The following is a 23,780-nucleotide window of genomic DNA, read 5'->3' as shown; positions in this document are numbered from 1 at the left end:
TATAGTTCAGTAGTAGAGTATCCTGGGTTCATTCCCCAGTACAGATAAATTTTTTTTAAAAATCAGGAAGTATTAGTTCTCCAATTTAGCTCATCTTTTTCAGTATCATTTTGGCTTGGCATTTTGAGATTTTTTTTTTTTTTTTTTTTTTTAGATTCCCTGTGAATTTCAGGGTGAATTTTTCTGTGTGCTAAAAATGTCATAGACTTTGATAGGGATTGTGTTGACTCCATACCTCACTTTGAATATACTGTCTGCCATCTTAACAACATTAGTCTTTGAATCCATGAACATGAGATATTTTCTATTTATTTCATTCTTTAATTTCTTTAATCTGTGTAGTTTTCATTTTACGAGTCTTGTGCCTCCTTGGTTAATTCCTTAGTATTGTGTTCCTTTTGATGCTATCATAAATGGAATTATTTGCCTAATTTTCTTTTTTGGATTATTTATTAAAAGTATGTAGAAATATAACTGAATTTTGTGTGTTGATTTTGTATCCTACAACTTTGCTGATTTCACTTATTAGCATTAACATTTTGTGTGAGGGGATCATTTAGAGTTTCACATGTACAAAATCATGTCAGTTATCAACAGAGAAATTTTCCTCTTCTTTTCCAATTTGAATGCTTTTTATTCATTTTTCTAGCTAATTGCTCTGGCTAGAACTTAACAGTACTAGGTTGAATGGAAGTGGCAAAAGTGAGCATCCTTGCCTTGTTACTGATCTTGTGGGGGAAAGCTTTCAATCTTTCATAGTTGAATATGTTAGATGAAGTTTTTTTAATATGACCTTTATCATATTGAGGAAATTTTTTCTGTTCCTAGTTTGTTGATGTTTTTATCTTAAAGAACATTGACTTTTGTTAGGTGTTTTCCTGCATTAATTGAGATCATCTTGTGTTTTTTCTTTCATCTTATTGTGATATATTACATTAATTGATTTTCATGTCAAATCATCCTTGTATTCTGAAAATAAAACTCATTGGGTCATGATGCATAACTCTTCTAACATGATGCCGAATTCAGTTTGATTAATTTTTGGTAAGTTTTGCATCTGTTTTTAAAGGTTACTCTATAATTTCATTTTCTTGTCCTTTTTTTGTTGTTGTTGTTGTTGTTTTCTCCCCTGACCTTTGCAGTGCTGGGGATCAAATCCAGAACCTTGCATAATACTCTACCACTGAACTACACTCCAGAATCTCTTGTAGCATCTATGTCTACCTTTGACATCAGGATAATACTGGTTTTGGAATGAGTTAGGAAATATTTCCTCCTTTTTATTCTTTGGGAAATTTCTGAAAGATTGGTGTTAATTCTTCTATAAATGTTTGGACAAAGTTTTTGTAATCAGGAGAGATGAGCGAGGTATATTTTGGACCTGAAACTGCTGCTTCAAGGAAGTAGAAAGATGTTTGAAAGACTGCATATTTCCGTACAGTACAGTTTGAAATTACATTGAATTAGCCAGTTCATCAAAGCACCAGTGTCTGTTAAACTATTAGCTTTGTTCCTGCATTTCCTTCATGTAATTTATGTGCTGATTTACCTGGAATCACATATCTTACACTTTTAAAATCTGTTTTGGAGGATTCCATTGTAGAGATTGGGCATGTTCAGAAAGGATATTTTTGACAATATATATTCAGTTTAGGAATACTTTGCACATACTGGGAACTTTAAATTGCTCCTGGAAACTAGGTGATTTCTCATATTTAATTTAAAAAAAAAAAAGCTTACGACAGAAAAATTTTGCCTAAGCAAAGGATTTCTGGGTTTTTTGTTTGTTGGTTTTTACTTTTTTGGCAAGGGTGAGTTTTATACAGATTAATTCCTTTGTTTTCCTTTTGTCTGCTTAAGATGAAGATATTAGTGTTTATAAAGATTTTTCTTTTCCAAAGCCTGTTTCTTTTGTTTGAAATTATACAACAATGGCCAAAAGTAATTCCTTATAGGCCAAAGGGGAAGGTTTGGGGATAGATATACTGATAAATATACTTTTTTTTTATCTTATTTTTATTAGCTGTTGAACCTTTATTTTATTTATTTGTACGTGGTGCTGAGAATTAAACCCAGTGCCTCACACATGCTAGGCAAATACTTTACTACTGAGCCACAATCCCAGCTCTGGATATACTTTTTAAAAACTATTATATTTAAAACTGAATTTATACCTCAAGGTCACTGAAAAGCAATATTTTTACCCTTTTAAATTATTGCCCTTTTTTGTTGTTGTTGTTTAAGTACCAGGGATTGAACCCAGGGGCACTTAACCACGAAGCCATTTCCCCAGCCCTTTTTATATTTTATTCTGAGATAGGGTCTGGTCGAGTTGCTTAGAACCTAAGTTGATAAGGCTGATCTTGAATTCATGATTCTCCTGCCTCCGCCTTCTGAGCTGCTGGGATTATAGGCATGGGCCACTGCACCCAGCTAAATTATTGCCTTTTAAATTAGAAATCATCCATTACTTAAATTATTTGGACTTCAGTATTTATCTAATAAAATGTGGGGAGCCATTTTATGCAGTCATAATTCATAAGTAAATTCCTCTTGATTATAGAAGAAAACAGTCTGGGCACTGTAGTGGATTAAGTTCACCCTCTGGTTTGTTCCATTCAGTAGTGATCTTGTCTTCTTTGACACAGACCAGTTTATGTCTGACTTGGAACACCAGCCGTCAGGTTCAGCAGAGAAATGGCCTAACCACAATGAGCTCTCATGTCCAGCTCCTTTCTGGAGAATCTAGAGGGTGAGTGTTGATTGAAATGTGTCATTGTTTTTGTGCCCTAGTCTGGTATTTGCATGCAGTGGCTGGATTTGCATGTGCTGCACAGGAGGGGGTATGCACAGGCACCTTCTTGGTAGGCCCACTGTTAAAGCTATACTTTGACTGTAAGACTGTTTTTAAATCTAACCATATGTAAGCACTCACACTTATGCTTATAATTTTAGTCTGGGTTTGAGTCAAAGGCAAGTGTTTAATTAGATTTATTAAACCAAAGCAGAGAGAGGCCTTGTATATATGAATTCTGTAGTTTGGATGCTTAGTAAATTTGGTTGCTAATCGGGTGTGTTAGCCTACTTATTTCTGGTCAAGTACTCATTCTGGTTAAGTTTTGGTGTGAGGCAGTATGGAATAAAACAGAAAGTTGTATCCACTTTTCAGAGGCAACCCTAAATGTTTATCCTTGGCCTATACTGAGTCCCTTGTTTGCACTCCTGTTAGTTCATCTGGGACTTCACTTGGAGGGAAGTCACCATATTAATGGAACCTGTGTCTGTGAGAAAGAAGGCTTACCCTAGGGCTGTAGACCTCAACAGCTGTCCAGGAACACAGCTTTCCCTGTCATGTCAGCTCTTTTCTTCAAATACTCTCAGAGACACTTAAGAAAGTTTGTGATGGAAATTGTAAACATATTCATTGTAATTCTCCAAGTGCCATATGAATTTCATATTAAAATGACTTTAGTTTTAGAAGGGGCTTTCGAAAGTATGTCTACTCTGCAAATCTTTAGGATTTTGAAGCCTCTGTATTACTCATCAGGCAAAGCACCAGAACCCTGGCTTCTTCCAGAAGCTGGACCTACCCTTATTTGACCATAAGAGGAATAATAGTGGTGACTAGATTACTATATGGGGATACATAAGACTCTAAGGAGAATTATAACTGGAAGGATTTGAAAGAATTTCCTGATATTATAGGTAAGAAAATTTTGCAGAAAAATTCGTAGGTAAATAACCTCAGTCACATTATAGCCAAACCAAGACTAAAGTTTCTTTTCAATGTTTACCTTAGTGCTTTTCCCATGTGTGAAGTTAAAACATTGATCACTAGTGATCTTGGTAAGAAAGAAGTATTGCTGTGTAGTGAATAGGAGGTGAGAGCATGGAAATAGTAGTGTTAAAGCCATTGTTGGCACACACTTGTAATTCCAGCAGCTCAGGAAGCTGAGGCAGAAGGATCCCAAGTTCAAGGTCAGCCTCAGCAATATATCAAGGCCCTTAGCAACTCAGTGAGACCCTGTCTAAATAATATTAAAAAGGGCTGGAGATGTGGATCAGTGGCTAATCACCTCTGGGGTCAATTCTTAGTACCAAAATTCTTAGTACCAAAAAATAGAAAAAGATGTTAAAACCATGAAAGAAAAAAATCACATATGGGAGGAAATGTGGGGTCTAGTGTTTTGTTTGCTTGCTTGCTTTTTTTGAGATGGAGAGACTTACCTATGTTAAGCACTGATGTTAAACATCCAGGAGGGAAGATGGATAGATTGAGACTGATAAAAGAGATAGAGAATGAAGAAAATTGATGGAGCAAGGTCATGAAAAGGACCTAGAGCACAGGTCATAGAATGAATCTTACAGATTTATGGCTCTGAAACCCAGGTTTGGCCTCTATCTTGAGGTAATGGATTGGAAGTCAATAGTCCACAGGATTTTTCAGAGAAGATAAAGGAATGTTATGATAATTCTAAAATATTTTTGAGAGACTGCAGATGTAGCACAGTGGTAGAACATGTACATGCCTATCTTGCGTGAGGGCCTCATTTCAGTCCCCAGCATGGGGAGTATAGGGTGGGCGGCAGGGTGGCAGGTACTGAGACTCATTAACACAACTTGAAAAGAACTATTATTTCATATTTCAGTTTTTGCTGATAAAAAAAGAGGTATACATCAATATTTGACTATTCTTTCAAGTTTCTGTGTACTGTTTTCCTTGGCTGAAGTTGTAAGTTTGTAAGGTGTTTTTAGTTTCAAACATTTTTAGAAAAAAGATCTGACATCACATACATCAAAGATTTCTTAAAAAGAAAGGAGTCTAGCTGGCCATGGTTGGTGCACACGTAAAATCCAGCAACTGAGGAGGCTGAGGCAGGAGGATTGCAAATTTGAGGCTAGAGATTTAGCTCAGTGGCAGAGCACCCCTGGTTTGATTGCCAGCACAGCAAAAAAAAAAAAAAAAAAAAAAAACAAGTTAGTTAAAGCTGGGGGCAGTGGCATAGGCCTACAGTTGCAGCTACTCAGGGGCCTGAGGCAGGAAGATTGTTTGAGCCTAGGAGTTTGAGGGTAGCCTGGGCAATATAGCAATACCTCATCTCAAAATAATAATAATAATAATGGCATCTAGCTCAGAGGCAGGTTGTTTGCCTAGCTTGTGTAAGGCCCTGAGTTCTGAGTTCAGTCCTCACCCTGATGCGAGAGGGAAAAGAATAATAATAGTAATAATGACATGTCATTTAAAAACCTGGTATGAGAAACCTTGAGCTGGTTTAATTGCTTGCTTAAAATACATAAATATTCTTCCTGTGTTTCCATTATGGTGTTGAATTTTATTTTCATTAATATAAGCTAAGCTAATATAATGAAAACCCTAAAGTATAATGGTTTAATCACATTGGAAGTTTCTCTCAGACCTTATGGTAACTCAGATCAAAATTCTTTTTGAGTTACTGTTTCTTCTTCGTAAGTTTTTTCAAAACACAGTCACCACTTGCAGGATGAATCTTAACCTGAACCAAAGATGGTGGGAAGGGAGGAAAAAGAAAGCCAAGCAAGGAATGAGAAAGATGTAAACATCAATTTTTGCTTATAGTACATTGGAGTTTTTGTTTTGGTTTTGTTTGGTTTGGTTTTGTTTTTTATACCAGATTGAACCTGGGGCGCTTAAGCACTGAACCAGCTCCCAGCCCTTGTTATTTTTTCTTTGGAGGCAGGGCCTTACTAAGTCAGACTGGCTTTTAACTTGCAGTCCTCCTGCCTTAGCCTCCCAAGCCTCTGGCATTACAGGTGGTGTACCACCGTACCTGGCAACATTGGAGAAATTTCAATGTCCATACCTAGCTACGTAGGGAAATCTAGGAAATGTAGTCTGTAGCTGAGCAGCCATTTGACTAGTTAAATCTCAGTTATTAAAAAAGAATAAATTGAGATAGCAGGATACTATACATACCATATGAATTTTTCTTTTTGGTACTGGGGATTGAGTACAGGGGCATTTTACAACTGACTGAACTACATCCCCATTTCTTTTTATTTTTTATGTTGAGACAGGGTCTTGCTGAGTTGCTAAGGGTTTTGTCAGGTTGCTGAGGCTGGTCTCAAACTTGTGATCCTTCTCCTTCTTGCTCCTCCCACATTGCTGGGATTATAGGCATGTGCCACTGCATCTGGGCACCTGCTGAATTTTTAAGAACTTATTACTGTTTTTTGCTTAAGAAGGCTAATCAGATTTTGATAAATGGAAATTAATTGATTCATTCTTGCCGTAAATAGGTGAATTCAGTATTTCATATATTAGTTTAGATGATCTTCTTATAAATTATAACATAACCTAAAAATAAACTTAGTGAAACCATACTACAGGGTAGTAAACCACAAGGTAACACTAGATTTCTCATCCACTTAAAGTCATTTACTTTCTTCCAAATTTCTTGTTTCTTCATTTCAAGTGAAATTCAGAAGAGAATTGCCCCTGTATGTAGTGTTCATTTTATAAAAAATGATGATATATCCATTAACTTATTTACCCAGAGAATAAATTATACCTTTAATGTTGGAGTTTTAGGAAAGGATGAAAAGATGACCTTGACAAAATTATGGTGAATGTTCATTGTAGTCTCAAGGGGAAATAATAGCTGAGCTTGGTGGTGCTTGCCTATAAATCCCAGGTATTCATGAGGCTGGAACTGGTAGGAGGATTACAAATTCAAGGCCAGCCTGAAAACTGAGCATGAGAGGCTGTCAAAATAAAAATTTTAAAAAGGTCTTAGAGTGGGTCTGGGGTTATAGCTTAGTGGTAGAGTGCTTGCCTAGCATGGGTGAAGCACTGAGTTCAATCCTCAGTACCACATAAAAACAAATAAATAAAATGAAGTTTAAATTTAAAAAAAAAAAAGGTCTTGGAGTATAGCTCAGTAGAGCCCTTGCCTCCTAACATGGGTTCAGTCCCTAGTATCACTTCCCACCCTCCCCCACCAAAGGAAGTAACATATAGAATCTAACAGTACTCAGAATCCTTCACAAAAATGCTTACTAGAAAGTCTCTTTGGTGTTTTGTGTATGTAGCAATATGCCGAAGTGGCAGTGCCCTGGGTTACCCTGACTTTTCCCATTGGCTTGTGAGATTTCATACTATACTGTGTCAGCTCTAACTTTGAATCCTTACACATGAGAAGTAGCTCTGAAGGAGAGGACTGCTGCTATGCAATCACCTCACTCTTAGGTGTAGAAATAGCATTTCAGTGGACTGCTAATTTGAACGATTCTTGGATTTGAAAGTTTGTTTGTTGTTGTTGTTTTTAACAGCAGACATTGCTGATAGCTCTGACTCTACTTTTGTTATGGTGGCACAGGCAAACCCAGGTGTTGGAGTAGAGGGAGTTGAGGATGGTGACTGCTGAAAGTGGGCCAGATGCTATGACCTACTTAACCCGTTAGCACTGGTATTGAGGGCCGTTGACTCTTATTTTAGGCTTTTAACTCACTTTACTTTTTAAAGAAAGGAAAATGATAAAATTATGCATTAGGGGCATTAAAAAACTCTTTACTCTTCTACCAGTTCATCTACTTAGTGGACTAGGTTTAAATAAATCATTAAATTCACGCATAAATACATTAAGGTTGAAGTGAGAAATGAAATTGTAAGCATTAATTTTTGTTTGTTTTATTTTTGGTACCAGGGATTGAACCCAGGGATATGTAACCAATGAGCACATCCCTATCCTTTCATTCCCCAACAATTTTTTTTGAGGGGGAGGGGCAGTGGGCAGGGTCTAAGTTGCTTAGGGATTTGGTCAGTTACTGAGACTGGCATCAAATTTGTGACTCTCTTGCCTCAGCCTCCCCAGTCACTGGGATTACAGGCATGTACTACTATGCCCAGCTCAACCATTAGTATTTACAAGAAATAACAACTTAAGTACTGTGTTTATCAGAGTTGCTAATAATTTATATATACAACTCTACATCATAGATTTGTTTGCCAGAAATATTTTTATTTGGTTCAGTTGACACCTGAGTTTGGCCAGTTCCAGCAGGAAGTCATACCTCAGAAAACCAGAAGTAGAAGCCTGAATTTAGAGCTCCCAGAATGAGGAAAGTGAGTTAAGAAGGAAAGCAGAGGACTTGCATAGTTAACAAGCTGTGTTTAAGTTATTGTTTTTGGTACTGGGAATTAAACCTGGGGTGCTTCACCACTGAGTGACATTCTCAGCCCTTTTTATTTTTTATTTTGAGACAAGATCTTGTTAAATTGCTCAGGGCCTCACTAAGTTCCTGAGACAGCCTTGAACTTGTGATCCTCCTGCTTCAGCCTCCCTAGTCTCTGGGACTACAGGCATGTGCCACTGGCTCTCAAGTTACCGTTGAAGGGCTGTGAAAATACTCTGTTGCAGTATCCCTAAGATTTTTGTTTTTATTCTTTCATATCCCCAAATTGTACCAAAGGTTCAGGTAAAGGAGAACTGAAATACCACAACATGGAACAGACTTTTACTTTTATCTTTTTATAGTGCTGGGGATTGAACCTGGGGCACTTACCATTCTGCTTCACCACAGCCCTTTTTAGTTTTTATTTTGAGTCAGGGTTTTACTCAGTTTTTGTGGCTGAGCTCAAACTTGAAATCCTTCTGCCTCAATCGCCCCAATTGCTGGGATTACAAGCATGTGCCATTGTGCCTGGCTTAATCAGACTTTTATTATAAATGGTACCCCCTGCCAGGCGCACACCTGTAATGCCAGCCCATCGGGAGGCTGAGGCAGGAGGATCATGAGTTCAAAGCCAGCCTCGGCAATTTAGTGAAGCCCTAAGCAACTCAGTGAGACCCTGTCTCTAAATAAAATATTTAAAAGGGCTGGGGAAGTGGCTGAGTGGTTTAAGTGCCCCTGGGTTCAATCCCTAGTACCTAAATAAATAGTGCTGGATATGGTCTCTCATCCTTAGCAAAATATAAGCATTGCCTTTAAAAGACCCAGAAAACAAAACATCTTGTGGTTTGAAGTGCTCACCTTTTTTTTTTTTTTTTTTATGTTTTTATTTTTTTACAAAAGAAAAAATAAAGTTGAGAAGTGTTTTAGTGACTTGAGTGAGGCCACCCCACCAACTGGTGCCAGAGTTGAGATTTCATCCCACCCAGCTGGCCCCAGCGCCAAGCTTCTTTTGTACTACCCTGCATCCCCGCTGCAGCTCTGCCTTGCACTCATCTTTGTGAGAACGGAGAAAAGAAGGCAAAGTAGCACCTTCTTCCATCTTGGGTGGGAATGTATGTAAAGCACCATTTTAAGTTGGCTTTGTTGTTTTAAAACCTGAACAATGAAATAAGTTACATTTCATGGCAGTCTGGAACATCTCTGAAGTGACTGCCTGTGGGAGGGATAAGTGATAGCCAAAGATGACTTGTATGTGAACTGGGTGCTTGCTTTTATTTTGGGATTTTTGCCACTGCTGTAAGACTTGCCTGAAATAGACACTGTCAAAATCAGATGTCATGTTTTAGTATTAATAACATTTTCTGGCTGAATGCCTGTAATCCCAGTGATTTAGGAGGCTTGAGACAGAAGGATCCCAACTGAGCCATCCTGGGCAACTTAGTGAGACCCTATCTTAAAATAAAAATTTAAAAAGGACTGGCTTTGTAAGGTGCCCCTGGGTTTGATCCCAGTACCAAAAACAACACTCTCTGATTTCCTTTCTACCCAATATCTAATGAACTTTTACTGTGTTGGTTCCAAATAGCTTCTGAGGGAGTGTATTAAATTAGGATCCATGTACAGAAGTTGTTTCCTCAGTGGTAAGGTCCTTGCCTTTCAGGAGATCACAACCTATTTAAATATCTTTTTTAGTTATCTGTGGACCTTTATTTTATGTATTTATATGTGGTGCTGAGAATCAAACCCAATGCCTCACACATGCTAGGCAAGCGCTCTACCACTGAGCCACAACCCCAGCCCTCTGCTGATAATTTAATGTGATGGAGAAGGTTAAAGGTCATACAGAGATTGTGGGCCAGTGTATGCTCTGTCTTAGCACCAGAGTAGCCCACAGAACCCCCAAAATCCACACTGAAAATACTGCTTTTTGAATTTTATGTTGCTTGGAATAACAGGAGACTATGGATGTCTACTTAGCCACCTTCATATTTCTACTTTATGTACTATATAAGAGCTTTTCATCCTTTCTGACATATGGATGAGGAAACTGAAAAGAAAAATATATTCTTAAGCAAAGCTTCCTCTCAAGTCAGGAGTAAGTTGAGGTTATATTCTATTATTCTTTGCAAACAGCCATCATGAATGATCAGTAAATCCTAGCCTGGCAAATTTATTTTAAAATCCTCTGATTACGACCTTTATAAATCTGTACCAATTACTTTTAAAAAGTATCAGTTCTTTTTTTTTTTACAAGGTGAACCATTTTGCAATGAGACCATGCCAAAGTAAAATTCATATACATGTATTAAAAGATGATTACAACCATAAAATATTTCAGGTTGTTAATGAAATATGATATTCTTTTTTAATTATTTTTTTCCCATCCTCACTGCACCACCCTGTCAATTCTTGACTACCGAATCATCTTTTAACTGTTTTGTAATTAAGTCCCCTTGGCTTTTTGTCCCTAATTCTTTAAATACACATTTGGTATTCATCACAGTCAAGTCTCTCCCCCCCCCCCCCCCTTCTCTCCTCTTCTCTTCTCTCTCTCTCTCTTTTTTTCTTGGTACTGGGGTTGATTCATGCAGGACCTCACATATGCTAGGTACTCACTTTATCACTACATCCCCAGCCACTCTCCTACCCTTTTAACTTTTGTTTTTGAGACAGGTTTTCACTTAAGTTGCCCCAGGCTGATCTTGTACTTGTGAAACTCTGACCTCAGTTTCCTGAGTAGCTGGGATACAAGCGTGAGCCACCATGTTTGGCAACCAAATCTTTATTTGTCTATATACCTTCTGAGTGCTATCACATGAAAATTGCTGACATTTAAGCTCAGAATTACACAGCTAAAAGATGCTGTCCCTCCTCAGTACTGGAGAGTGCATGCTAGGCAAGCATTATATCTCTGAGCTGCATCTTCAGTCCTTTTTTAAAATTTTATTTTGAGACAGGATTTTCCTAAATTGCCCAAACTGGCCTTGAATTTGTGATCTTCCTGCTTCAGCCTCCCAAGTAGCTGTGATTACAGGCATGTACCACCTCATCCCATGAAAGAGATTTTGCTAGTCCAGTACCAACATTGTATAGATAAGGAAATAGAGTCTTAGATACGTGAAGTAACTTGTCAAAGAGCATACTTGAAGTTGGTGGCAAAGCCTAAATTCAAACCAAACCTAATTTCTAGACTGCTCATCAGCATACATACTTGCTTTCCCAAGTATTTTCTTACTAGAACACAAACCTACTCTTTTTTTTTTTTTTTGGTTGGGGGGAGAGGGGGTACTGGGGATTGAACCCAGGGGCACTTGACCACTGAGCCACATCCCCAGCCTTATTTCTTTGTTTTTTATTTTGAGACAGGGTCTCACTAAGTTGCTTAGGGCCTCGCTGAATTGCTGAGGCTGGTTTCAAACTTGTGATCCTCCTGCCTCAGCCTCCTAAGTAGCTGGGAGTACAGATGTGTGTCACCACACCCAGCTACAAACCTACTCTTAACATTATTTTCCGCCTTCTGCTTTTCACTGGAACAAAATTCTTGAGTGCACAACTTCCCACACTTCCAGGTCTCTAGTAACTAGTGACTATGTCTAAATCTCTTCCTGCTTTGACAGTTCATTGTAGCCCATTGCCCGCAGATTTTTCCATTTGGATGTTCCAATTTCCAGCTCCAATTCCAGACCTAACCTACCACCTTCCTCTTCTAAATTCTTTCAAGCTTATTTCCAATAGTGATAACACCATTCTGTTTTCTTTCAGTCTCAGAACCTTAGTGGTGGTAAATGAATCAATCTTTCCTCTTCTTAACTATCATACTTGCTCTCTAGTGTAATCACATTTGCCCAGGTCCTTCATATTTTCTTTATCTAAATCATTTTCCTGCCTCACAGTGCCTTTGACTTTCAAGAGTGTGATGGGTGTTTATAAGACTGATTGCACTATTCAGTAAGCATGTTACCTTAAGACAAATTGTGTGAACTGTCATATCCTTAATTTGTCAGTAAAGGAGGATAGTAGTTATTATTATGTGTTATTATGAAGTGTGTTACTGTGAAGATTATGTGGATATATATTTTTAGTTGTCTTGAGTATATGCCTAGGAGTAGAATTAGTATAGAATTTTTAGATGAATTGCATGCAGTGAGACAATATGAGAACTAAAATATCTTGTTTAGGGAATTTAGTGTTTCTTTTAATACTAGGGATTGAACCCAGGAATGCTTTTCACTGAGTAATACCAGGCCCTTTATCATTTTTTATTTTGAGACAAGGTCTCTAATTTGCTGAGGCTGGCCTCAAACTTGAGATCCTCCTGTCTTGGCCTCACCAGTTAATGAGATTATAGGCATGTATCATCATACCTGGCTTGTTTGGAGGATTTGGGGCTTTCTTTCCCTTCTTTATTGGTCAAGATGTAAATTCTTTGCACTGGGCCTCAATGGAGCACTGTGCTCCCTAAAGTACTTGACACATCAGAGAAACCAATGGAAAACAAGAGCCTGCATGGCAGTGGCACATACCTATAATCCCAGTGCTTGAAAGGTTGAGGCAGGAGGATTTAATTTAAGTTCAAAACCAACTTCAACTTACTGAGGCCCTAAGCAACTTAGAAAGATCCTATCTCAAAATTTTAAAAGGGTAGGGATGTGGCTCAGTGGTTAAGCGCCCCTGGGTTCATTCCCCAATACTAAAAACAGAAAAGAAAGAAAACAAGAGCTTACAATCGGAAAGGATCACAAACAGTACAATGTCCCATGTAATAAAAGGTACTTGTATTAGATAGGATAACAAAAATAACCCCCCACACCTTTGTGGTTTTGCTCTGGACAAAACAGTAATTTTTGTTCACTTCCTGTACTAGATGAAACTGTGGGAATCAGAAAAGGAAAACTTTTCCCAAAGGAATTCAAAGTAGGAAAAAGTTAGATTAAGGTGAACACTTACTTCATATATAGCCTATCCTTTGCTCTAGAGCACAAGCCTTTGGAGATTCAATAAAAAGATTTTCTTAGCCATTCCCTTTCCCAACCCAAACAGAACTGAGAGGGAGAGCAAGGGGTCTGAAGCCACTTGGGGAATGATTTTTCAGTCTTTAATGTCACTCAGCTCACAAATAGGCTTCAAGTACTTCCTTTAACCTTTACTGAAAGCCTTAGAAATGAAGTAGTTGAGGGAGAAATTAGTGTAACTAAGCATGTGGCATCACTTAGAGGTCACTAATCACTTTTTCTTTTCTTCTTTTTCAGTGAACGAGATAATTGGGAGAGACATGTCCCAGATTTCTGTTTCCCAAGGCTCAGGGGTGAGCAGAGTCACTCCCATCCTGGGTCCTGAGTCCCTGCGTTTAGGAAGATCTGATGGGCTCTAACAGTGCTCACTGCAGCCTTGTATCCACCAACTTCTCAGCATGTTTCTCTCTTGGACGTTGAGTTTCCAACTCTTTGGCCTTCAGGACTGGTGCCAGGAGTTGGACTCACCACTGTGGGGAAAAGCAGCATTCCTCCACCTCAGGCCTCAGGTAGATTTTGTAAAAGAACAGGAGCAGTATAGGCTGTTTGAGCCATGGGGAAGAGAGCTTTGCATTTTTTATATTTAAATAGGATACTTTTATATGATGGGTGCTTTGAGTGTGAATGCAGCAGGCTCTCCATTTCAGAGGTGCTGCTTTTGCAGATGACCTTGTTGCATAACTAGGATTGGTAATTTGTACTGCTTTCTGGTCATTTGAAGGGCCCTTTAGTTTTGATGATATTTTTAAAATAGGAACTTTTGATAAAACCTTCCAGAGGCAAACAAAAAAAGAAAAAAAAAAATTATACTAAACCCATACCAACACCTCAGAAACTTGGCATGTGTCCTGAAGCCTTTCATAGATTCATAGGAAATAAAGCCAAATGTAGCTCATACTCTTTATAAAAGTAAGCTGTTAGATAAAATGAGACCATTCCATCATTGCAGTGTTGGAATATAAAGACATTCCAGAGCATAGTCTTTTTGTAACTTTCTAGGTAATCTTCCTGCAGTCTCTCCATACTGACTCCATGTTGAAACTGCCTTTTTCCCTCAGGACCATGGGTAAGATGGCTACTTGTAGGTGACTCTGAAAGGTGAGGTTTTAGCTAAGTAGTTTTCATTTCCTGCCATCCTAAAAACTAGCAGTCTGTAAGAGTGTTCTTCCTGGTTGTTCCCTGGCCCCAGAACCTTTTCCAAGTGGGAGCTTCTGCCTTTAGTTGTTCTTGTCACCACTGAAGTAACAGTCTCCTGATGGTTCAGGCAGCTTTGCAGTTCTTTTCTAGAACCCAAGCCAGCTATGTCAGGAGCTGAGCACAACCGACCTATGCATCAGGATGAACACACACACAAAAATACAGGACTCTATATGGGAAGGCTTTAAGATTCTCACTGGCATAAGTTTATCTCCCATTCTGTTAACAGCCTAAAATAATTTGGACCTACCCTGTCCTGTGTAATTGACTTAAAAACTAGCCTTTTTTCTGAAAGGCTTTTAGACACATCCCAAAAATGAGATGGCATCATAGACCTGACCCTGCACACCAAAGACGCCCTGGTGCTGCTGCTGGTGACACTGGCATCCAAGGCAGGGGCTAGTACAAACTCCAGCCTGCTGTCTACCAAAGGAGGTACCCAAGGTGGGTACCTTTTTCAAACCCTGCTTCATATCCCTCCCTCCAGTGGGATTCATTGTTTCTGGGCCTTTTTCAAAGCCCTTAACGTTTTCAGTCTGTTTTTAAATTAGATGATGTACTTTCATTTATTCAGGAAGCATATTTTTTGAGTGCCTACATGTAAGACAGTTTATTGGACTGATTGAAGACTCGATGCTGTTATTTCAGTGGATTGCAGTCCATAGAAGCCAGGACTCTTCTGAGGCTAAGTCAGGCCTGAGTAAGGAGCTGGCCTGTTGCCTACCACCTATAGGGTGGGAACTGCTGACCCTGATGAGAAAGTATGGTCTCTTTTGTTGCTGTTTAAACATCATGGATTTCTCCCCTAAAACTAGTTAGAGAAACAGTGTCTATCCTTTAGCAGATCACTCTAGCCTCTCTGGGAGCTGGGTGTTTTCAAATTTTATTTGAAAGTAAATTTTGTGTCAGCGTGTGGATAGAGATTTGCTTCAGGGCCTGTGGTTGGAAGTCCATAACTTCCTTTGGAGGGGAAGGGGGTTGGCCTCTCAGGTGAAATTTCAGAGACATGGCCAGACTTGCTGCACCCTCTAGCCCCAGGGGTAGCTGCCTCACATGGGGTCCTTATAAGAAGACCTTTTGGGGGTTGCTTTGCTGCCCTCAAGAAGAAAAGCCTCTATGATCCAGAGTTGCTATGCACCAAATTTTTGATGCCTTTTAAATACCTTGATGCCTGTAGCATTAGAAATGCTTTCCTATTTAAAATAAAAGTTAAATTTTAAATTAGAGCTTTGTATACTATGTAAGCAGTTTTATATCAGCTTTGTAAGAGCTTTCGTGCAAAAAATATTTTTTGGCTTTGTAGGTAAAGACTTAAATTTTTGTGCAACATAGTGGTGTTAAAGCACACATCCATTGGACTATGCAAATTAATTTCTAGTGGCAGCACTGAGCAACTGGGCATGTGATAGCATGTCCCCCTTCCCTCTTAAACTTATGCTAGATCTTGGATTGAAGAATGGAACAAGCAGCCTTCTGCTTACTAGAGATGCAGAGAATCATGGCTGAAAACAGCTTATAAAAAGAACAAGTGTCTTCAGATTCACATGTGGTGCTGCTGCCCCAGGTCCAACTCTACCAGGGCCAGCTACTGTCACCAGACCTTTACTTGGCCTGGCAGTGAAGCCCTGTTTGTGATATTCAGAAAAGATATCTTAGTCATCTTTAAGGCCCAGATGGGCTCAGATTGAAACCATGTATTTTATAAAATGGATGCTTAGTAAAGAAACTTGTTCTCAGTTATGTTTACAGCATTTGGGATTGTGTTTTCTTGTACAGTTTATATTTTAAAACCTTTCACAGGAGTGCAGTGCTCCTTACACAAATACAAAGGGAAGAAAAGCCAACATTTCAGGCTTCTCCTTAGTTGTAGTGCTGAAATAATAAATGGTGACAGATGAACAGTCTCTTTGAAATTGGTCTTGAGTTTTTCTCCGCCTGAGGCTGGTTGGAACTCTTCACTGAGGCCAAAGTTAAGGGCACTGTGGCTTTTAAAAAGTCCACTTGGTTAGGAACTTTCATTCATTTTATAGAGAAGAGAGTTCCAAATTCCTTTTGAGGCTTCAGTTCTGCACCTTTTAATGGATACAAAGGACGTTCCATGGCGTTTGCTGGGTATGGGACAGCTGCCCCTTCCCAAGTGTTGCAAGAAGTTGACAGTCCCATTTAAAATTTAAAGCCTGAGTTTTTGTGTAGGGGTCCTCTGCCCCCTAGTGTTCTCAAGGAATGCTGCAGCACAGTCCGTAATAGCTTGTGGTTTTGCCATCTGATATTTGTGCCTGGCTGGCTATTATCCTTATGTGGAGCCACCCTTGGCAATGTTGTCTCTGAGGTTTAAGTATCCTGAGGTCAGGAGCTGGTTCTCTGTACCTCCTTACCTGCCACAGGAGGAACAGGGGGAGTAGAGCATTGGGATCATCTCCAAGGCTCAGATGGACGGACCCTTGATTCTCTTAGGAGTCATACATTGAGGGAACCAGGGTTTACATTTTAAAAAGAAAAGCAAGCCTATAGTATACCTGTCAGCCCCATGATAATCTGAGGACTTTAGTCCAAGGCAGAACAGGTCAAAGGCTCTCTAGTCTCCAGTTGCCATTCAAGTTGTTTGTCATCCCACCAAGTCCTTATGCCTCCAGCCCTGTATGCAGGGTAGCCATCATCTTTGGGGTGAACACACAGAGGAATAAGTCAAAGGTGGAGCTGGGCTTGGTCTTCTCCAGGTGCCTTCTGAGAGCTTTGACAGGCCAGAAAGAAGCCACTGGATTGAGGGTACTCTTGTTATTGAGGATAACAGCTTATTTTCCTGGCTTCCTCATCTACAAACACACCCACTCCTTGGGGGCTTGTAACACAGGGCGAGGTGGGTCACCAACAGGCATCAGAGTGGTGTAGTCATCAGGGGCTAGCTGCAGAAGGAACACAGATTTAGGGCAGGGACCTCCAGGTTCAGCCAGGCCCTAAATTCCTTAAGCCACACAACCTCACCTGGTAGGCCTGGAAGACACTGAGCAGATCCTTCATACCAGCTGTGTATGGGACACCCTGCATGCGCACCAGGGCTCCTGGCTGGGACAACACTGAGGTGGAAGTAGAAGCCAGGGCAGCAGGGGGCGTGGCGAGGTAGCCCACAGTGGTGGGAGAGACTGGAGGGCTAGGGTGGGAAAGACAGGTGTTTGTGCTTAGTTCAGTTATTCCTTCTTCCTAAAACCCCTGCCTGGCCAGGCATGGTGTCACATGCCTATAATCCCAGCAGCTTGCGGGGCTGAGGCAGGGAGATTGCAAGTTTGAGGCTAGCTTTAGCAGTATCATCTCCCATCTATTTTACAGATGGCATTAGCCAACCCATACCTTTTATTCCTTTGTCATCTCAGAATAAAGTCCAGACTGTGGGTTATCTGAGCCAGAAAGAGATCACAACCCTTCCCCAAACCAGGACACGTAGGTCTGTGGGGTTCAGCAGCAGCATACCTGGGGTAGTAGGCTGTGTAGTTCATGTAGAGTTGAGTGGCTGGCCCTGGGTAGTAGGCAACAGGGGTAGGGGCAGCAGGCACCCTAGCAGCTGTGAGCAGTGCTGAAGAGGGATACAGAGCTGCCGTCTCCGTAGGCATAAGGGTTGGGGTGGCCTGGAAGGTGGCGTAGGTGGGTGGTGAGAGGCCTAGAGACAAGTAGAGAATGGAGTCCAATACTGCCCTGGGTGGGACAACTACAGAAATTGGGACTTAGAACAGGCTGGCCCTCACATGCCTCTTTCTCCAGCCCATGGGACACTCACAGGGTAGTTTGCAAGGTGGAGGGGACATGCCACTGCGGCCCAGGGTGCCACCCATCAAGACACGGCTCATCTCCTCTGTGGAGCAGGGGACCACCTCCACGTAGCGTTCCTTCATCACCTTCTTGTGGCAGCGCTGAGCAGCAGCTAGGGCCCGCTCTACTGACATCATCTGAATGAAGGCATCACCAGATGGCCGGCCCTGTACACACCATCGTATAAGCAGTCTTGTGCAAGAGTGCCTTACCCCTAAAACACTTCTTCCTACCTGTAAACACAAGTGTCCCCCTCCCAGCAGCAGCCTCACCTGCTGGTTGAGTACCATGTGCACACCGTGGGGCCGGATGTCAGCTGCTGCTTCCCCCAGAAAGCTCAGGATATCTTCAATGGTGGCCGTGTAGGGGAGGCCTCGAAGGCGTACACAGTCCCTCCCAGTCCCAGCTGCCAGTGGGAATGGGATGGGTAGCAGTGGAGCAGTCAGTGTGGGAAGGAGTGGGCTGGATGCATAGCGGTTCAGAACCTGATAGGAAGGCAAGAGGCTTATCACACCAAATAGGGCAGGGGTACAGAGCAGTAAAGGTGCACCCTGGGGAAGCAGCACGTTGTGGGGTGAGGATCCCTGAGTACTCACCTGCTGCACTTCAGCTGCAGTGCTCCTGAAGAGTTCAATATAACGCTTACCCAGCATGCCCTTGTGCCTGCGCAGTGCAGCCTGTGCCAACTCCTCACAAGCAAAGAGGGCAAAGGCATCACCAGTTGGTCTCCCATCAGGGTGGCGCACAAAGAGCAACCCATCAGCTCCCCCAGTCACTGGGCACTCCGGCCCCAGGAAACCTAGCACATCTGTTGGCCCAGCTGAGAAGGGCAGTCCTCGCAGCCTCAGAATCACTTGGTCTTCCCGTGAAAGGAAACGAGCCACCTCTAATGATGTTCCTGGGTGGAGGGCATGGAAGTCAGCTTGTGATTCACCTGTCTTCATTCTTGTACTTCCAAATATCCATCCATACAGGGGAGCAGAGAGGTAAGCGGTAGTGGTATGTGGAATACAGGTCAAGAAGCAGGGGAGGTAGGCCCTGCTGAGGGTACTTACCTCCTGCAATCTTCACAAACTCCTCCCCCGTTGCTTTATATACCTATGGGTACAAAAGAAACCTCCCATGGGTCTCCAGCTGGATTCAGCTTTACCCTGCTCCACTCCCAGGCCAAAGCCCCACCTCAATATAACGGATGCCCATATGGTGCTTGTGTCTCTGCAGCGCTAGGTCCCGCTGCTCGCTGTCCACAAAACGGATGAGGGCCTCGCCATTTCTGCGGCCCTGGGCGTTGAGGCAGAGTGCTACACCACCCCTGCAGAGCCAGCACTGTTAGTGCCTCCTGGGTAGGCCTGCCCTCTGGGCCCTCCCATCCTGCCATACCCACCTGGCAATGTTGAGCCCTTTGAAGAAGCGAGCCACATCCTGGTCTGATGACTGCCAGGGCAACCCACGGGCTCGTACCACAGTCTCACTGTCCACCACATCAGCCTTGCTGCTGTGGGGGCAGGGCACAGGGTCAGAGCTGTCCAGTTCCTGTCACCCCCACCCCTACTCCCATACTCACCAAGGCCCTGTCTCATACTTCTGCTTTACCACCTGGGGCTTTGAAAACAATTGACCTGAGAAGAGATGACATGGGGATCAGCTGAGTATGATGGAGGGGTTCTCCCCACAAAGCTCTATAAAAAGAGGACAGTTGAGGGAGCTGAGGAATTGACAAAGAGGCTTGTATTCTCTCATAAGACATAAGTCATAAGTGGGCAAGAGGACTTGGAGGAAGTAATAGGCATTTACCCAACCTTGACAGCAAGTGACAGGATGAGGGAACCTTACCGCTGGGCCCTTCAAGCAGGTGGAGGATGATGGCCACCATTGTCTTTACTTCCCAGACCCCAAAATCGTCCTCTGTGGCATCTGTCTCTAGTCCCAAGTCTATGGGAAGAGAAGTGACCACCAATGAAGAAATCCCAGCACAAGAGGCCATGGAGCACCCAGCATGAGCACTAATCATGTTTGCACCTAGGCCCAAGTCCCCTCCAGACCCATGCAGAATCTCATTTCTTTTGACCCAGTTCATGTGTTCAACTACAGGTTCCCAGCCCAGACACAGATAGACATGCCCACATCCCAGATGCCTCCCAACAGACACAGAAATAGGTACCCTCAAGGACTCGGCAGATGATGCAGACTTGCCTGTGTTCACAATACCCACCAGCAGCATGCACATGCTCAGATACATAAAAAAGCCTGTAGATGTCCCTCCACCTTAACCCTGTTGGGTCACGGATACCCTGTGCCATGGTGGCCACTGTGAGGTCCCTGGCAGAGCAGGCAGTTGGGTGCTGCAGATGGAACTCTCTGCGGAGGTCGTAGAAGGAGAAGAAAGTGTCGGGGAGCACCAGGTTCTGGGGGCACACGGGAGTGGGGATGAATGAGGAAACTGAGGTGTCTTGCCCACCCCCACGACAACAGGGAACCCTACCACACGTTGTGCCTTAAGTGGCATACCTTCCTCGAGGCTTCAGGGTGCAGAACCTGTCGCAACAGCTGCTGCCCATCAGTGCAGAGCACGTAAGGGCCCCCACCCAGCAGAGCCACATCCCTGTTCACCAGCTGTGAGAACTGGGGATAGGGAGTGAGGAGAGAGATTCAGTTAAGACACAGACTCACAGCTGGGTAGACAGGAATTAGGGCTAGGAGGAGGGAGAGCACAGGTTGCAAAGCTGGTTCAGCCAGATGTTCTGCCCTACCCTGCCCAGGGAGGAGGAGGCCACACCTATAAGGCCTGTCCCTGTGGCCCAGGCCCCTGCCCAAACCCCTGTCCCTGTCCCAGTCCACTGACACCTCTCCAGGCCAAATAAGGGCAATCACATAACCCAAGCCCCCATCACACACACTCCTTAAGTCTGGAGTGGGGCCAGAGCAAACACCTGATAGAGTGGGACAAGCAATGGGAAGGGGAGGAGCAAAGCAGGTTAAACCTGTCCCTGAATAGGCACCACCCTCAGACAGGTGGGGGAGGCCCAGGCCTGCCTGAAGGCCAGAAGGCTCATGGTCAATGGCAGCCCCGCCTCCAGGTCTGACCAACCAGAGGGACAGAGAAACTCCAAGGACAGAGCTGCACACTTGAACACCAGGGGCAGCATGAGCTTTGACCCACACCCTATTGACCAGCTGGCACGAACCTGTTTGCTAACAGAGGAGGTGCACTCGGGAGGCTGCCCAGCCCCTCCCCCAGGCTCCATCACTGCTAAAGAACTGGTATAAGCGCTAATCACAGACTTACAACCCCCCACCCACCTCATGCCCCCTGCCAATTCTGTGACACCTTACAACCTCAGGCTAGCAGAGCAAAGCACCCAGCTTTTCTCTGGCACCCACCTCAGGTGAGGATAGGCCAGGAATCCTTTTGGAACAGACTCAGATTCAGAATCTTTGTGTTTCCTCATCAAAAACCACCGAGTTGTTGGAAGTTGAAAGTGTGTGCCTGTACAGGCACTCACACACTTTTTTATACTCAAGTCAGTCACAGGGTGGGCACAGCAGTAAAAACGAGGAAAAAAGAACAGCAATACCTCCCACTTCAGCCAGGCTCGGGAAGCACTCAGCAGGCAAGTTGCCCCCAGGCAGCCTAAGGACAGCGCCCACGCCTGGCCAGCCGACCCGGACAGGCCTGGGCGAGCACCTTACACCTGGCGGCGTCTGCCCCAGAGGCAGACACCGCCCCTACGCCCCCGCTCCAGCAGCTACCCGGCGGGCTAGCAGAGGACGAGGGCGGCAGAGCCCGGCCACCTATGGCCAAATCGGGGCCCCTCGACCCTTTCGATTCCGGCTGCTGCTCTGGAAGACCTGACCCGGCAGGTTTAAAGGCGTCTCAACCTCGCTCTCCTGTGGGTCAACTCGGGATGGATCCCGCAGCCGCCATCCCCCGCCCCCGCCCGCCAGCAGGAGTGGATGCCTGTGTAGGTTGAAAAGCACGGCCAGGCCCCCGGGAATGGCTGGCAACACACACAAACGTTCACGTGGGAGTAGCTCAAAGTTTCGAAGAACAAGACCCTCTCCTACCACCCAGCTAATCGGTCGCCGCGCGCCAGGCCTTGCCTCCTGCCGCTCTCTCACGTAGAAACGTCCCCGCGGCCCGGCTGCATTGCCAACCTTGCCGGTTCCGGCCCTCACCTGCTGCAGCACCTTGTCCAGTGACTCGGCCTGCGCCAGGCTGTCCGCGCTCAGCCCGCTCGCCTCGCGGCACTGTGGACTCAGTGCAGTTGCCTCGGCTCGAACCAGAGACTTGTGCAGCGTCCCCACCTGAGAGAGGCAGGGGAATCCAATCAGCCGCCGCGCCCCTTGGGCCCTGAAGTTTCCTGGCGCCCCTTGCCACCTCTTTTCCATCCTACCTGACGATTTCGCGGTTCCACCACTTGCCAGACTAGAAGGATTAAGTCGGTCTCATCAGAGCCCAAGTCTGGCCCCAGCGCACCGGCAGTGGCCCCAAACAGGACGACCAGAGATCCCGACCCGGAACTGGGGTCTGCTGCGGAGTCTACTGCGGGGTCTGGGCCCGGCGACAGGGGCGGGGGTGGCGGCGGCGGCGGCGGAGTCATGGCCGCAGAGGAAGGGGGCGCCAGGCCACACACACGCGGACAGACGAGGCGCACGCACTCACCGTCCGACGGCAGACGCGGTTGAGCTTGGGCGGGACACCGTATGTTGGGGGCGGCACCTGCAGCACCTCTGGCGCGGTGGGCGCGCCGAGATCCGCCCGCGGCACCCCGCGGGGCGGGGCGGCTACCGGCCTCCGCCCTCTCCCGGAGAGTTACCTGCAGACCTGGCGGACCACGTGACCGGGGCGGCCCCAGAAACCTTGGGGGAGGGCCAGAACCCAGCCCAGGACGCAAGAACTCACACTCCAGACCAGGGGGCGCGCTCAGGATCCGGACCCCTACTTCCTGGTCTGATCTTGCCCAACTCCTGAAGCGAACCCATTCTTCCTCCTTTCCCCCTCTCGCTGGAACCTTGCGGACTTCGCAAAAGAACATGCAAGACCTGAGTCCTTTTCCGGTTCATGACGGTCACGCTGGACTTGTGGAAGTCACCAGGAGGCAATCCAGGGGCTGTGGGGGTCACGACGGCCCGCCTGGGTTTGATGGAAGTCACCAAGGGTCCAAGGGGGCGGTGAGAGTTACCGGGTATCCCTTGGAGGCCTATGGGGGAGATCACCAGAGAATGGAGATGGCGAGGGCGGCAGAGGTCAGGGGTCCGTAGAGCTGTGGGCAGTCAACCACAGATCACTGCAAACGATCTGTCCGCATAGATGCGAGGGCCGGTCTTAACGCTGGGGTAGGAGGAATCCCTTTTTCCCCAAACCCCGAGAGCAGCACTTTAGACGAGGCTAAGCCGAATGGTCCAGACCTGGAGCCTCTGTCCTACCTCACGTAGGGGCGCCTGCCTGTTTTCGTCGCTCCGTTGGACGACAGTCGGATTTCCTGTAGATTATGAGTGTGCTGGCGATAGGGGCTAGCGGTGATGTGTACGTGCGCGAGCGGGCTGCGGACTTCATCCCTTCTCCATCTCCGGTCAACAGCCCAATTCCAAATAGTCCCTTTCGCCCCCCGCGGCTTG

General features: G+C 44.4%; 2 protein-coding genes across 5 annotated transcripts in view; one reads left to right on the top strand and one right to left on the bottom strand.

Annotated features, from left to right (window-relative positions):
* The window catches only part of NFATC3 (nuclear factor of activated T cells 3), a 103,844-nt gene extending 87,566 nt beyond the window's left edge, over positions 1 to 16,278 (top strand). The window contains 3 exon segments of the mRNA XM_079116843.1: positions 2,649 to 2,713; positions 2,716 to 2,752; positions 13,401 to 16,278. Coding sequence (XP_078972969.1) covers positions 2,649 to 2,713; positions 2,716 to 2,752; positions 13,401 to 13,522 — 224 coding nt within the window. The 3' untranslated portion in view covers positions 13,523 to 16,278.
* Positions 16,279 to 16,900: 622 nt separating this feature from the next.
* Positions 16,901 to 23,197, bottom strand: ESRP2 (epithelial splicing regulatory protein 2; the record flags this gene model as incomplete). 4 transcript variants are annotated; one of them, XM_079116850.1, is made up of 16 exons in its annotated part: positions 16,901 to 17,263; positions 17,343 to 17,508; positions 17,826 to 18,012; positions 18,130 to 18,328; positions 18,434 to 18,646; positions 18,758 to 19,059; positions 19,217 to 19,259; positions 19,341 to 19,473; positions 19,546 to 19,656; positions 19,726 to 19,780; positions 19,995 to 20,093; positions 20,374 to 20,566; positions 20,670 to 20,783; positions 22,338 to 22,466; positions 22,556 to 22,713; positions 22,825 to 23,197. In XM_079116850.1, the coding sequence occupies 16 exons, from the start codon at positions 23,195 to 23,197 to the stop codon at positions 17,174 to 17,176; spliced, it is 2,565 nt and encodes an 854-aa protein (XP_078972976.1). In that variant the 3' UTR covers positions 16,901 to 17,173. The 4 variants fall into 4 exon arrangements, with proteins under 4 accessions (XP_078972976.1, XP_078972973.1, XP_078972974.1 ...); XM_079116847.1 differs by having other exon boundaries at positions 22,556 to 23,197; XM_079116848.1 differs by having other exon boundaries at positions 19,546 to 19,653; positions 22,556 to 23,197.
* Positions 23,198 to 23,780: the final 583 nt, after the last annotated feature.

This window comes from Sciurus vulgaris (genome assembly GCF_902686455.1).
Source record: "Sciurus vulgaris genome assembly, chromosome: 17".
Taxonomy (NCBI): Eukaryota; Metazoa; Chordata; class Mammalia; order Rodentia; family Sciuridae; genus Sciurus; species Sciurus vulgaris.
This window is presented reverse-complemented; position numbering and strand designations above follow the sequence as displayed.